Genomic DNA, 12,446 nt, shown 5'->3' on the forward strand with positions numbered 1-12,446 from the left:
GCCTGGGCAACCGGGAAGTATCATCTGCCTGCGCAGTTCGGAGTCCATCGATGTCCCTCCCCAACCCCTTCCCACCGCACAAGCAAACGTCGCTGGGCCACTTGACTGTCAGTCATTCTTGGTCTAAAATGTCAAGTTGGAGGATGGTAGTGTTCCACAAGTTTTTCACGGATACAGAAAGTGTGGAAAACCTCCTAATTTGGACTGACAGGTGAGTCTAGGGGCTTCGATCTTCAACCAAAACCGAACTGCGCATAAAAGATCTCGGCTACCATACAACGGTTCCAGAGTTCCCCAAACCGAGGATATAACTGATACAGTGGGATCAGTAGATGCCAGACGTGGGAATAAACAGGAAAAAACCAAAACCACGGATAGCAATCGAGTACACACTAGTGTGCAGATTTTACGCTACTTACAACAACGTGACTCTGAAACCCACATCATATGCAGGCCCATTTGTGGATTTTCCAATCGCTTTTTCTGTCGTTGGTTCGTTTGTGACAAAACCCTTGTTCTGTACACGGTGTTTTGTGGATCTACATACACGCATTCACGTTCATTCATACATTCGAGCAAACACACGTTAGCACAATCGTATACAATTTCGATCAGTTTGATTTTCACCTACGTCTGAATTCCGTCGTTAGTCAATCGTAGCACCGTATGACTTGACTGATTGTCGCCTGTTATACGAAAGCTCGACTACCGTGTGCACTAAACTCCATACGGTCTTGGGAAAGATAACCTGCCTGTGTCGAAAATCAGCCACCGACTTCACAAACCAGACACTGGGACTAAGTTTTCCGTCTTCTTAGAATCCGGCTCCATATCAGACATGTAAAGTCACAAAACAGTATGTAAGGCAATTAGAAAAAGGGCTATGGCAATAATAGGCTAAGAACGGAAGAAAGAATGGAAGCGTTGCATGTGGATTTATTACACAGTACATACCCAATTTAAGGCACGGCGCCAGTCGACAACAAGTATGCTGTAGGCCAGACAGATGGAGTAAAAACACCCAGCGAACCACGTGTGAATATCAAAATTGTAGAAGAAACTTTCAGTGACCGTCCCCGGAGGTAAGCCATCTGTTTGCTGAGCAAGATATTGCTCGTTCGACTTTTGTTGTTTTGCACTACACAAATCTCAACTTTCTAATGAAGTTAGCCCAAAAGACCAATCAAGCGTTAGTAGGAGGCGAGGATAAAAGACAAATACAACGTGGATGCCGTCAGTCCGTGAAACAAGTACCCCATAGTTAAGTATCGGAAGAATATTAACTAATGTTTCTTAGTCCTAGTGTTTGGTCGACCGATCCATACCGACATTGCTGATAAAGGTGACGGACGGGATGGAGGGAAACAAACAATATCAATTACGGTCGATCACGGGGACATTTACTGAACACAGACGTACTGGAAAAATGAAACACACAGCTGATCAGTTCGGTTGCACGAATATCCGCCGTGACCGTTCGACGAACAGCCCCAATGTTTCGAAAGACCAGTGCACATACGAACACACAGACAAATCTCAGGTGACGAGGATGTGTCATAAAATGCGCATCCGGTTGCAAAACTTTGGCTCGTGTTTGGGCGTGTGCATTCAAGCGCTGCAAGCAGTCGGTCAGGGACAATCAAAATCGATGTGACTGCAAGGCGACACTTGTTGAAAGTCGACAACGGCAAACCACTGTGGTGTGGTAAGCTAAGTAACCGCTATTGCTCGGGCACATGCGTGTTATGATACCGCAGGCAAGGAAACTCGGAAGCACAGAATTGGAGTAGTGGCAAGCTGTATGAGATACGTAAAAATCCACACAGGAAGTATGGTTTCCGACGGCAGCTTATACTGCTCTGTCCAAGTTTTACAAAACGGTAAAGCGAAAGTATCACGTTATCACAGGAAACCCACCCAACTGCGCACTTATGATGTTTCCTCGTATGGTGACGAAACGTTTGCAATTCGATTGGCAACCTCAACAAACAGATTAACAGCCACTTGATCAGTAAGCAGAATGAGTTCTTTGAAGTGACGAAAGAATTCACGATGAAGATGAAAGCAATAATCTGAATGCGACTTACATTTCCTGGACTACTAGCACCAACATGTTGTTGTTCCGCGGAGAAGAATGACGGAGCCGGTAAAGGGAAACGGACTTCCTCCAATGAGTTGGGAACATTCAAATCCTTTGGCGGAGATGGATACCCTTTGGTTTGCGCTGTCGAGAAAAGCATCAAGTGAACAAATAGGAGTGCATGTGTTAAAGTATATGAGTACTGGTAGCTAAGCTTCCGATCGATGATGCTCAGTCCGATCTCGGGAAATGTATCACAGTGCCTGAGGTTCCATTTAACCGCAAACACAAGAGGTAGTGGGAGAAAACCAATCCGTTCAACTATGTCACTTTAGGTTTGTGCTTGCAGCGATACGTGAAGTAGAAAACAAGCTGGGATAGTGAAAAGCTGTCCAAGCCAGGACCACGATTATTCGAACCACAGATCATTAGTTCACCCCAAAATCTGAGTTTCATCGAGATCACAACTAACGAGATTGAAACGAGATTTAAAACTTCTTGGTCCGCGTGCACGGCGAATGGGTAGATATATTGTACCAATGGAAGTCTGAATTATCAGGGCTGTCTTTATGGACATAGTGACCCAGATAATGTAGTTAGCCAACATTCCTGAGATAGATCAGACTGCCACAGACTACAAATAGCTTGAAGTGATCATCGAGGAAACAAGGCCGCATCCCGACGGTTCGGGTGGTTTCACTTACAACCGTTGGTTGTCTGTGAGCCTACATGACAGGATGTACTTCATTTGTAACAGTTAAGACACAGGGATGTCATCAGAGTATGAAAGAACTAGTCACGAAAGACCATGTGCTGTAATAATATAGAATCCCAAGGCAAACTAACTGCCCTCTGGTAACTCACTCCGCATGTTGTCGGGTTAGAGAGACTAGACTGAACTCACAATGACCTCGCTCTCAAGGGAAGATTTTGAAAACAAGAATATTTCCTAAGTAAAAACCATTCTAGGAGGAGAAACGTCACTCAGAGCCAGACGGGAAACCCTTCACAAGATATCAAACGGTCACTTTCCCAACCAAGAGTAAAAAGCACAGTGGTTTCTGCTATAAACTCAAACATGCTCGTCGATTGTCAAGACGTATGACTGTTCTTGATAGCACGTATAAAACCATTTCCCAACAGTATCAGACCTGATTGAAAAGTTAGTATTTACTGTGCATCTCTATTCAGGATAGCGCAAAAAAGTAGGCGTCTAGTTCATGGCTAACACATCCAAGATTTGAAAGCAGCTCCCAACCTTTCAACTGTGGAGATTTGACAAACTAGACAGCTTTACTTCGAGAAGCACGGGACAGGAATCCTACGTATAAGACACTGATTTGGTTTCGATACCCACTTCTGGTGCAAACTGTGGGAGATGCGCGAGAAATACAGAAATAGAACAGGTTGACAGTTATCGGATTATGATTGGTTTTCTGCTGGAACAGACATTTGCTCATGCTTCTCATCCAAGTTTGGCTAGGTATCGCAAAAGTAAATCATTCCCAATCACCTGGATGACAGCACAATGCGAACATCACACAGGCTCTAATGCACGTGAATTGCTTCATGCATTGGAAGACAATGATGAACCAGATAAACAAACTCATTATAAGTTGACAAAATACCTCTTAACAAAAGTACAGTGTTGCTGCTGTGATGCTTCGCAATAAGTACCATGCTGAAGAAATTTTTGACGTCCCTAGCACCAAAGTCTGTACCTAACACAAGAAGGAGCGTTTTGCGTATCCTGAAAGTTATGTTAATTCCGATTTTAGTGTGACAGATGGGGGCAATTCACGAATCTGCATGGCTCAGGTCGCCTTCTGCTAATTTGAGACACTTATGGTGGAAAGGCGCTATATCCCGGACCCTCAAGGGACGTCTGCATCAAGCTACAATACGGGATGTTTTGTTGTACGTCTGTGAGATTTTGCCTGTTCAAGCAACGGGACTGAGACGTCTTCAGGCGTTCGACAATAGATGTCTCAGGACTATAACTCATGTGGGTTGGTGTCAGCGAATCCGTAACGAGGCACTTGGAAAGCGAGTTTCCGATTGTGCAACGGGAACTTCCATTGAAGAATGTGTCCAGCACTGGAATATGCGGATGCCAAACCATCGTTTTTGAAGAGAGTGCTGTTTTCCGTGCCTAAATTAGAGTGGTGGAAGCAGAGAGGTGGCCGACCCTTGACTTGGCAAAGGGGTATGAAGGATATTACGAAAGGCTTGGGTGCTGTCGGTGCTACTTGCCTTCCAGAATGGGGACCAGATGGTCTCCACTGGGCCTGGTTGGAGACGTTGTAAGATATGGCGCCATGTCAGTGGCGTTCTTGTTGTCAGTTTCTATCCAGATTGCCTAAATGAGTGTGACTGGAGGTGTAAGCACCTCGGAATGGTTGTGTAAGGCGGCGCTAAACCCTCTCCCTGTCCGCCTTTAGTCTTTTGTTCACATTAAGGCTTTCAGACAAACCATGGTTGCATGACAGCGAAGCATCAGTGTTGAACATTGATGCTGTGCTGTCCACGATGATGACAAGTGGGAATGCGCAGACACCATTTCGGGCGAGATTCTAAGCTTGGGCGCTGACAATTTGTAACCATAGATTAGATGGTCACAAACCAGGCCAACCTGTCCGAGCAATCGATAAGACAAAACAGAACCAGTAGCGGTCAATGTAACGGGGAATCGACTAAATCCTTGCATGCCCCGGTAATAGTATGTCAAATGTTGCTATATCACGTGGTGTGAGAGAGCTGCAAAGGTCGAGCGTGCAGTAGGAAAACGATTTTCATTACAGAATCACTTCCCCCTAGAATGTATCAAGTGTGCGTATAGGTTAAAAATCCCGATTTCTGGATGGACGCTACTGGTGTATTACTGAAATAAGGATAAGTAACTAGCCCCACATATGCTGGGCAAAAACAAAGTGGCCAAAATTGCCCGCATTGACGTTAGTATAGGCTAAACTGATTGCTCACGCGACCTCGTGGTTTGTTCCTCAGGATTAGTTTATCAAACAACCAAAATTGACTGAATTTTTGTAATCATTCTCCCTAGAATATAGTATTGATGAGTAGAAAGATATAAATGCCACTAGATGTGATGTTAAAAACGTAGCATGTACTGTTATCAGTAGACCTCACAATGACCATTTTAACCCGTAGGTGCAAGACATTGTATCCATTCGGGCTCGAAACATGATCCAGCTGAAATTCTGTCACCGTCAGGCGAAATATGTGTCTAAGTAGACAGGCGTGGTGTTACTAGAAGGTTCAGGACTTGAAGAAGTCTAGTGCAGCAGGGAATGCACGGAAACTGTTTTAGTTAATTAGCAAAACCAGAGTTATCCAACCCACAAAGCGACACGATTTGCAATAACCTTTAAGGTTTCCTAGAGATCGTAGAAGGCTGAGTAGTGGTAAGCTGGAATGAAAGTGTCGAGATGAGACAGACAATACTTGAGCATAACTCAGACAAGGTAGTCCTCTTCAACAGTACCCCTGAAAAGCCATTCTAAGAAGAAAAAAATGGGTGCAAGAGCGACCTTGTGTTTCTCCAAGTTTCTGTTTTTTCTACAAGAGGTTTATGGATAATTAACTTTGCTCAGTAATCTTCCACCAGTGACCGCTCCTCCCGTTTTGTGTGAAGCAGATGACACGGTTGAGGCTGAAATCAACACTTTTGGAGCCACAAACCTTATCAGCAACTGACAGTTGAATTTTAGCTGAAAATCGAGACCAATACAGCCACCGTGTGTGAACAGGTGCGGAAAGAAACCCCGAATTCCTGCACAAGTCACACGTGTGTGCATGAATGACATGAATTCCATACGCTTCGCTCCAAACTCAGGGAATACTAAAGCTGAAAAACACAAGGGCTACGCACTGCATATTGTATAGCACACTAGTTCGGCCAGTGTCTTGGAATAGGACGACGGTTCCTTCAGAGAAGGCCTGTCGTTCAGGAACGAGCTGTGTCTCTGGAAACATCTCCAGATTGTCGACGAAGGGAGATTATTTAGTCGGAGGAGGCTAGCCGAAAATGAGACAACATGGAGCTCGAACAAATTTTGCGCAGCAAAAAGTCCGAAATTCCGTATAACTTGTCCGGAGGAACAGTAAACTCTTTTAATCAACAGAGGTGGGAGGCTTGAGATAAGGCGCGCACCAATGAGTTACCGGCTGCTTCCGAGTAAACATGAGATCAGCTCTTTTAGTCGGATTGGGGTGACGATCGGGGTCGTTTTGCTGGGTGTTATCAGCGAATGGTACAACTAAACTGTACGCTTCCCGGATATCCGGAATTGGCAGGAATGACGTTCGTATGCGATAATTCTCGGCGGATGGAAGCCTCACAAGTCAGTCTGCTGAACTGCGGGCGAGCTGCTCTAGCAACAAGCCTCAGATATCCATCTGGGAAAGTCCCATAATGCAACAAGAGAAGAAACAGGTATTTTAACCCGGTTTCTAGTGGGCCTTACTGAGAGCATACTATGGCGTCTCGGAAACCAGAAGCGAGGCAAAATAGAATTGCACGCTGACTGTGGCAGCGCACGTTTACTGAGTCTATCGAGCTGCTACGTCTGACCAAAATCCTGTTTCCGAGAGAAGAAAAAGGAAAGCTAAGCAAGACGGATCACCGTAATGGTGTCGATTTTGATTCCGTTTTTGCTACACTTCATCAGAAACAACCAGAATACCATCACACTGAAACTGAATGTGCTGCATTATGGATGCAAATATAAATATTTCCCGGGCATATGTGATGTAGTCAGGAGTGGCATGCTAGAAACAAGCCTACGGATTTTCGCTTTCGAAACACCTAACGTCGCTCAGCGTCGACCACCAACGGAGAATCATTTGGCTCGTTGTGCATAACTCACAACCAATTACACCATGCTACAACAACACCACACGATTTTGGAAGTAAACAGAAAACAAGTTAGCGATATATCTAACGTGCAAGCGAGCGCTGTCTGGTGAAAAGTCGGAAATAGTGAAAAAGGTAGAGATAAGATTCATGAATAGCCAATTTCATCCGAAACACAACCCTTCGGACGGCTATTGTCCACGAAACGGTCAAGACGAGTCTACCATGGTGAAACTATTTGGCGATGAGATTTAAGCACTCAGAGCATCTAGTTGAGATAAACACACAGATGGGGTGTAGTCCGTAGAAAACCCAAGCGATAATCAAATCTAGTTGGCACAGTCCAGACAGGTGCAACTAAGATGTCAAGAGTGGACTCGGACATGACGCTTCGAAAAAGGACCTCGTAAGATCGGACGCTTCGAAAAAGGACCTCGTACCTGCAATGCTGGAAAACCACAAACCCTAACAATTTACCAACAGAGTTCTGGGCCTTCCGCCCAGCGCAGAACATCTCGGAAAGTCGGAGCCGACGGAGAAAATCACACCCTAGACTTCTGTGGAAAGAGCATCGATTTTGGGTCTTTCGAGGAAATTGTGAAAATTTTCATGTATACATCTACATCTGGTTATGCAGTTAACTTCTGTCCGTCCGGTTTGACCGATACAAGCGAAACTACACCGACGTACGGGTAATTGTCATCAACCGGTCAGGATTCAGTAGCAGACGAGTGGGGTCTGTTTCCGCTTAACTGAACAAACATCACTGCTTGTCTTGTTTCATATACAGTAAATGCACTATATCACAGAATGTATAAATTAAAAACAATCTGCCATTTCTATGCCCGTTATATTCACCTCAGGCAGCATGCTCAATTTCAAACCCTAAATACATCAATGAACGTCACATTTATCCAAAGGACACCATAAGAATGATTCAATGAGAATTAAAAGGTTAGAATAGGAAATAGCTAACTAACCATCAGCCATATTGACTAACCAGCCATGTTTCGTACTTTAGTTGGGCGGACAAGTTTTTTTCCCCAAAATACGGCCCCTTTTCGGTGGCATCCTTTTGAATACTCCTGCAAAACTGTGCACGTCAATGCAAAATAGACGTCACGTACTCGTCTTAACTACAAACTCCACCCTTATTAGATGCAATCGAATGCAAGTAAGGAACAACCAAGCTAAATACTTAACGTCAATGACTGACGCAAGAATCGGTAAAACGAGATGGAAAATAGGAACCGTCCGATTTGGCATGCATTTCATTCAGTCGGAAATCTCGAGCGCAGGAAGAGCGCAATTCGCATCATTATAGCTCAGCGAATACACCAATATTAACAATGATTGATCCTTGGGGTAAAGGACCACAAGAGTACAATCGATACAATAGCTGTAGCACACTTTCGGTGCCTAACTGCCATCCCACAAGAAGGAAGCACGAGGGCCAGGATACTGCCAGGTTGCCCAGGCCTAGACAGGGGAAGTCGAGAGGCAGAGGTCAGGGTTCGGACCACGGACCTTCCGGTCAGTAAATTCGCGCTTTAAGTACTTGGGCTATCTCGCCCCGATATCATAACAACCTAGAGTCGGATGTAAACAAACAAGTGACAAATGATCCAACATGTATTCATTACAAAAGGTAATCAAAACACTGGGTGGGCTATAAGAGTGCCTGATGTTTAATTAACAGGGCCTATGGAAGGGATCCAATTGCAGTATTACCTAGCACAAAGTGCCAGTAATCCCGGGGATAGCTATTCTCACGGAGCTCGAATTTACAAGGTATACTCACTTGGTGTTAACGAGGGACTCGAAGAAACATTTGCTATGATATAATCTAATGAATATTGCACAAAATCACCTCATGTTTCAGTCAGTATGAAATTCGAGATATCGCAGCATATGTTCTCGGAATGACACTGCTCGTGAAACTGTTGAAAACTCTTCGACAGCCCACTGCTCCTCTTGGTGCTTATCAGATAGGCGTAGTCCCCAAAAGTTTTCACCAGTCAACTTACTTGAACTGGTTGCGCACGTTATTACTGCGCGATCGCTTACCGAAGAGATTACGTTTATCGGCAAACTACAAGGTGGGCGGGGCGCGTCGGAAACTCAATGGAGCTTTGTGAGATGTGCACTGCTGATGGTTCCCAATAGGAATAAAACAACTGTAGAGTGCTAACCGGCCTTCAGCATAGATTGACTCAACTTGCAGTGCGAAAGGTCAATTGAAAACTTCCAAATTTCATGCTATTATTATTCTAATATTATCAAATTTTCTGAAAGCGTGACGGTCTAATTAAAATGACTAATCAATCCCAACAATCGCCAGTCTCGCTGTGGCACACAGCAGATATGCGACTTGTAAGAAGCGAGAGAAATAAGAAGTAATCAGCGTACCAAACATACGCAATTAAAACCCAGTGGGCTGCATTCTCAAGTGCGATAGACGCAGCTTGAGCTATGTGCATTAGACACAACGAAACTGGCTTACCTATTGCATGACCGTCCAGGTTATTGAAAGCCACATCTGAAGGAAGTGGAGGAGGCGGAGGGTGTTGCGGAGGATTTGTCGCGTGAACCGGGTGATATGAGATCTGTGAAGGCGGACAGTTGGGGACGCTCGAATGCCCGTTGACTTGATGGACCGAATGCGCAGCAATCGTCTGAGGATATCCAGCGTTGTTGACTAGTTTATCTGATGAAATCCCATTACTGATTACAGATGTCTGACAAGAACTGTAGTTGGGGCTGACCGGTGATTGGGACAGTGTCGGCGGTGGGGGAGGAGGAGGTAATGTGTGTTCCATACTCTGTTGTTGAGGTTGTTGGGCTATCTGAGGAACTGGTTTGCCTACGTAGTTGTTGACTAATGGGCTAGTCACCGGCTTAAGCCCAGAACCGGTGTTTAACACGGGAACAGTTTGCCCGGGAACATAGTTACCACCGACACCAGTCTGTTGAATCACAATTTGCGGTTTGGATATTGCATTTTTGTTGGCTACGCCTTTCGTTTTCGTTTTTCCACCCTGTATAGACAAGAGAGTAAATATACAGGATCACATGGAATGGACGATGATCGAAGGATGTGAAGTCTGATTTTCGACTTAACTAGGAGTTGAATCAGGTGATTTTATCAGACAGTTATCCCAATTAGCCATCGATCGTTGATAACTGTCACGTAATGCGCAAAATAAAGACGAATTATTGTATGACAAGACTTGGGAAAGCTCAGTCACATGAGGTTTACTGCTCCCACTCAGGTTCGTCAGACGTAGAATCCAAACGCAGAACCCGACCTAAAGCTGCCACCATGTTGTGGTGGTCGGACTGCTGTGCTGCAACGATTCTCTGGGCTATACTGGCTGGAACTCAATTCCCCAAGGTTAAACCACGCCAGGAAGACCAATGGGAGCAAGCAGACGAAGAACAGAGAGTCCCCAACCTCTTCTCATTCACACGCGCAAACGTCGTTGGGTTATTTGACTGTCAATTATATGCTCGAAGGGCCTTATGCAGCCCGCTGCCTATTAACAATAAACAAAATAATACGTTGCTAAATCTACCAGATCCTTTCTATATAGGATCTTTTAACGTCCGTAGTCTATGTCAAAGTGGCAAACAGGCAATGCTTGCTGAAACCTTGTACTCCCTTAAACTTGATGTGTGCTGTCCCCGAAACACGCATACAAGACCCAAACGTGAGTATGAATCTCAGAGCACCAAGGACAGACTCAGCTCCTTCACATTTTCCCCTCCATGTGTTCATTGATCCAGAATTGCGGGATATATGGTATGGGAGTTGCACTCAGCCCCACAGCTGAACGCATTTTGCTGCATCGTCCGGTTATCCAGCTCAATCAAGCTCAACGCCTCCCGGCATAAAAAGCGATACCTGTTTGAAGTGTCAGTTTATGCCCCAACGGACTGTAGTTATGACGCTAAGGACACTTTCTATCGAGACTCATTCGTCAAGCGAGAAGCACTGGAATTATGATACTTGCAGGCGATATGAATGCACAAAATGGTCGTCTGAGTTTCTTGGAATCAAATTTGGGTGGTCGATTAGAATCGACGCAGGTCGCACAGGAAAGAGAGAGCGACTCCTCTGATTGTGCGCTGACCGTGAGTTGTTTCTGACCCGCACGAACTCTTCGTATCAACGTTCGTATCGCATAACCAAGTGGCCACAAACTGCAAGTCAACCGCGGACCTAGTTGGATCATGTGGCCATCAGCTACCGGTGAAAAGCCACAACTGAAGGCTGTTGTTCCTTCACGCAACTTGATTCCGATCACGCAATGGTGCGTGTACGTTAGTCTCCTCTCAGTTACTCGCAATGCAGCAAGAAGCATACCAATCCTCGACCTTCCAAGAACGACTGTGGTCCAACAGTACCGAACTGAGTTAGCTCAACAATTCTCTACAGAAAACCAATACGGCATTGGTAGAGAGCAGGTGTATGAAGCACGGATAAATGTGAAAGGTACGCTAGCGGCGTTCAGTGCTGCCTGTCTGACTTCTCCGATACAGTCAAGTGACCACTGGATATTGTCGACCGATGTTAGGAAATCCCTACCAGCAGGCAATGAGTACAAATGCGCACGCAAATCCCTCAAACGCCAAATCAATGAAGAGCCTAAGGAGGAAACAGAAGCCCTGTTGGCATCAAAAGCTGGGTAGATGGATAAGGATTATGCTACCTGAAACAGGTGCGCCATATATCAGCTGATACGATCGACTGCCCCAAGGAAAGCAACGGTCAGTGAAGCGATAATTGAGAAAGATGGCTCATTAATTCACTCGCAAACACGTTGATTGGAAGACGGGCCGAATATTTCGAAGAACAGTTGAGCTGACCCCCTGCAACCCAGCCTGGCGAATAGAATGTAAACTTAATCGTCGGTCGGAAGAAATAAAGTAGGAAATGCCTGCATTGAGAAGCGGGAAGGCACCAGTACCTGGTGGTCTGTATCCAGTCCTCTTTAAAAGCAGGCGGAGGATCCCCGACGAGTCATCTGACAAAGCTTACTGGTGCTTTTTGGAACGAAGAGAAAGTGCCTGAAGAATGGGGCATGTCAACAATTGTTCAAAAGGGGCATTCAAAGAGTATGTGAACGCCAGATGAAAACCACCGTGGAATCAGCCTGTTATTTGTGGCATCGAAGGTGCTCTCTCGTTTTATCCTTTGAAGACTGACTGAACTCCCACGGCCGTATGAAGGTCTACGGGAAGCTCTCGCCTGAGTTCACCACATCGAGTGGTGTCAGGGAGGGTTATCCCCTTTCACCTTTCCTCGTGAACTTCATCACTGATACGATTATGGAAGACTAACTATCAGCCTCTAACGCTTGTGGAGTCGAATTTCTCCCGGGGCTTCCGCTGACAGATATCATCATCATCATCATCGTCAATGACAGCAACATCAGTGTTGCCACTGATGCTTCACTGCCGTACAACCATAAAGTTCGTTTAGTTATATAT

General features: G+C 45.3%; 3 protein-coding genes across 3 annotated transcripts in view; 2 read left to right on the forward strand and 1 right to left on the reverse strand.

The window, feature by feature from the left end:
• Positions 1-1,721: 1,721 nt before the first annotated feature.
• The window catches only part of T265_11175 (hypothetical protein), a gene marked incomplete at both ends in the record, with an annotated part of 27,026 nt that continues 16,301 nt past the window's right edge, over positions 1,722-12,446 (reverse strand). Inside the window, 2 exons of the mRNA XM_009177763.1 lie at positions 1,722-2,224; positions 9,457-9,991. Coding sequence (XP_009176027.1) covers positions 1,722-2,224; positions 9,457-9,991 — 1,038 coding nt within the window. The remainder of the gene's footprint in view (positions 2,225-9,456; positions 9,992-12,446) is intronic.
• Positions 4,289-8,494, forward strand: T265_11174 (hypothetical protein; the record flags this gene model as incomplete). Its single annotated transcript, XM_009177764.1, has 2 exons — positions 4,289-4,383; positions 8,233-8,494. The coding sequence occupies 2 exons, from the start codon at positions 4,289-4,291 to the stop codon at positions 8,492-8,494; spliced, it is 357 nt and encodes a 118-aa protein (XP_009176028.1).
• The window catches only part of T265_11176 (hypothetical protein), a gene marked incomplete at both ends in the record, with an annotated part of 4,519 nt that continues 4,252 nt past the window's right edge, over positions 12,180-12,446 (forward strand). Inside the window, one exon of the mRNA XM_009177765.1 lies at positions 12,180-12,260. Within this exon, the coding sequence (XP_009176029.1) occupies positions 12,180-12,260 (81 nt within the window). The remainder of the gene's footprint in view (positions 12,261-12,446) is intronic.

This window comes from Opisthorchis viverrini, assembly GCF_000715545.1.
Source record: "Opisthorchis viverrini unplaced genomic scaffold opera_v5_460, whole genome shotgun sequence".
Classification (NCBI taxonomy): domain Eukaryota; kingdom Metazoa; phylum Platyhelminthes; class Trematoda; order Opisthorchiida; family Opisthorchiidae; genus Opisthorchis; species Opisthorchis viverrini.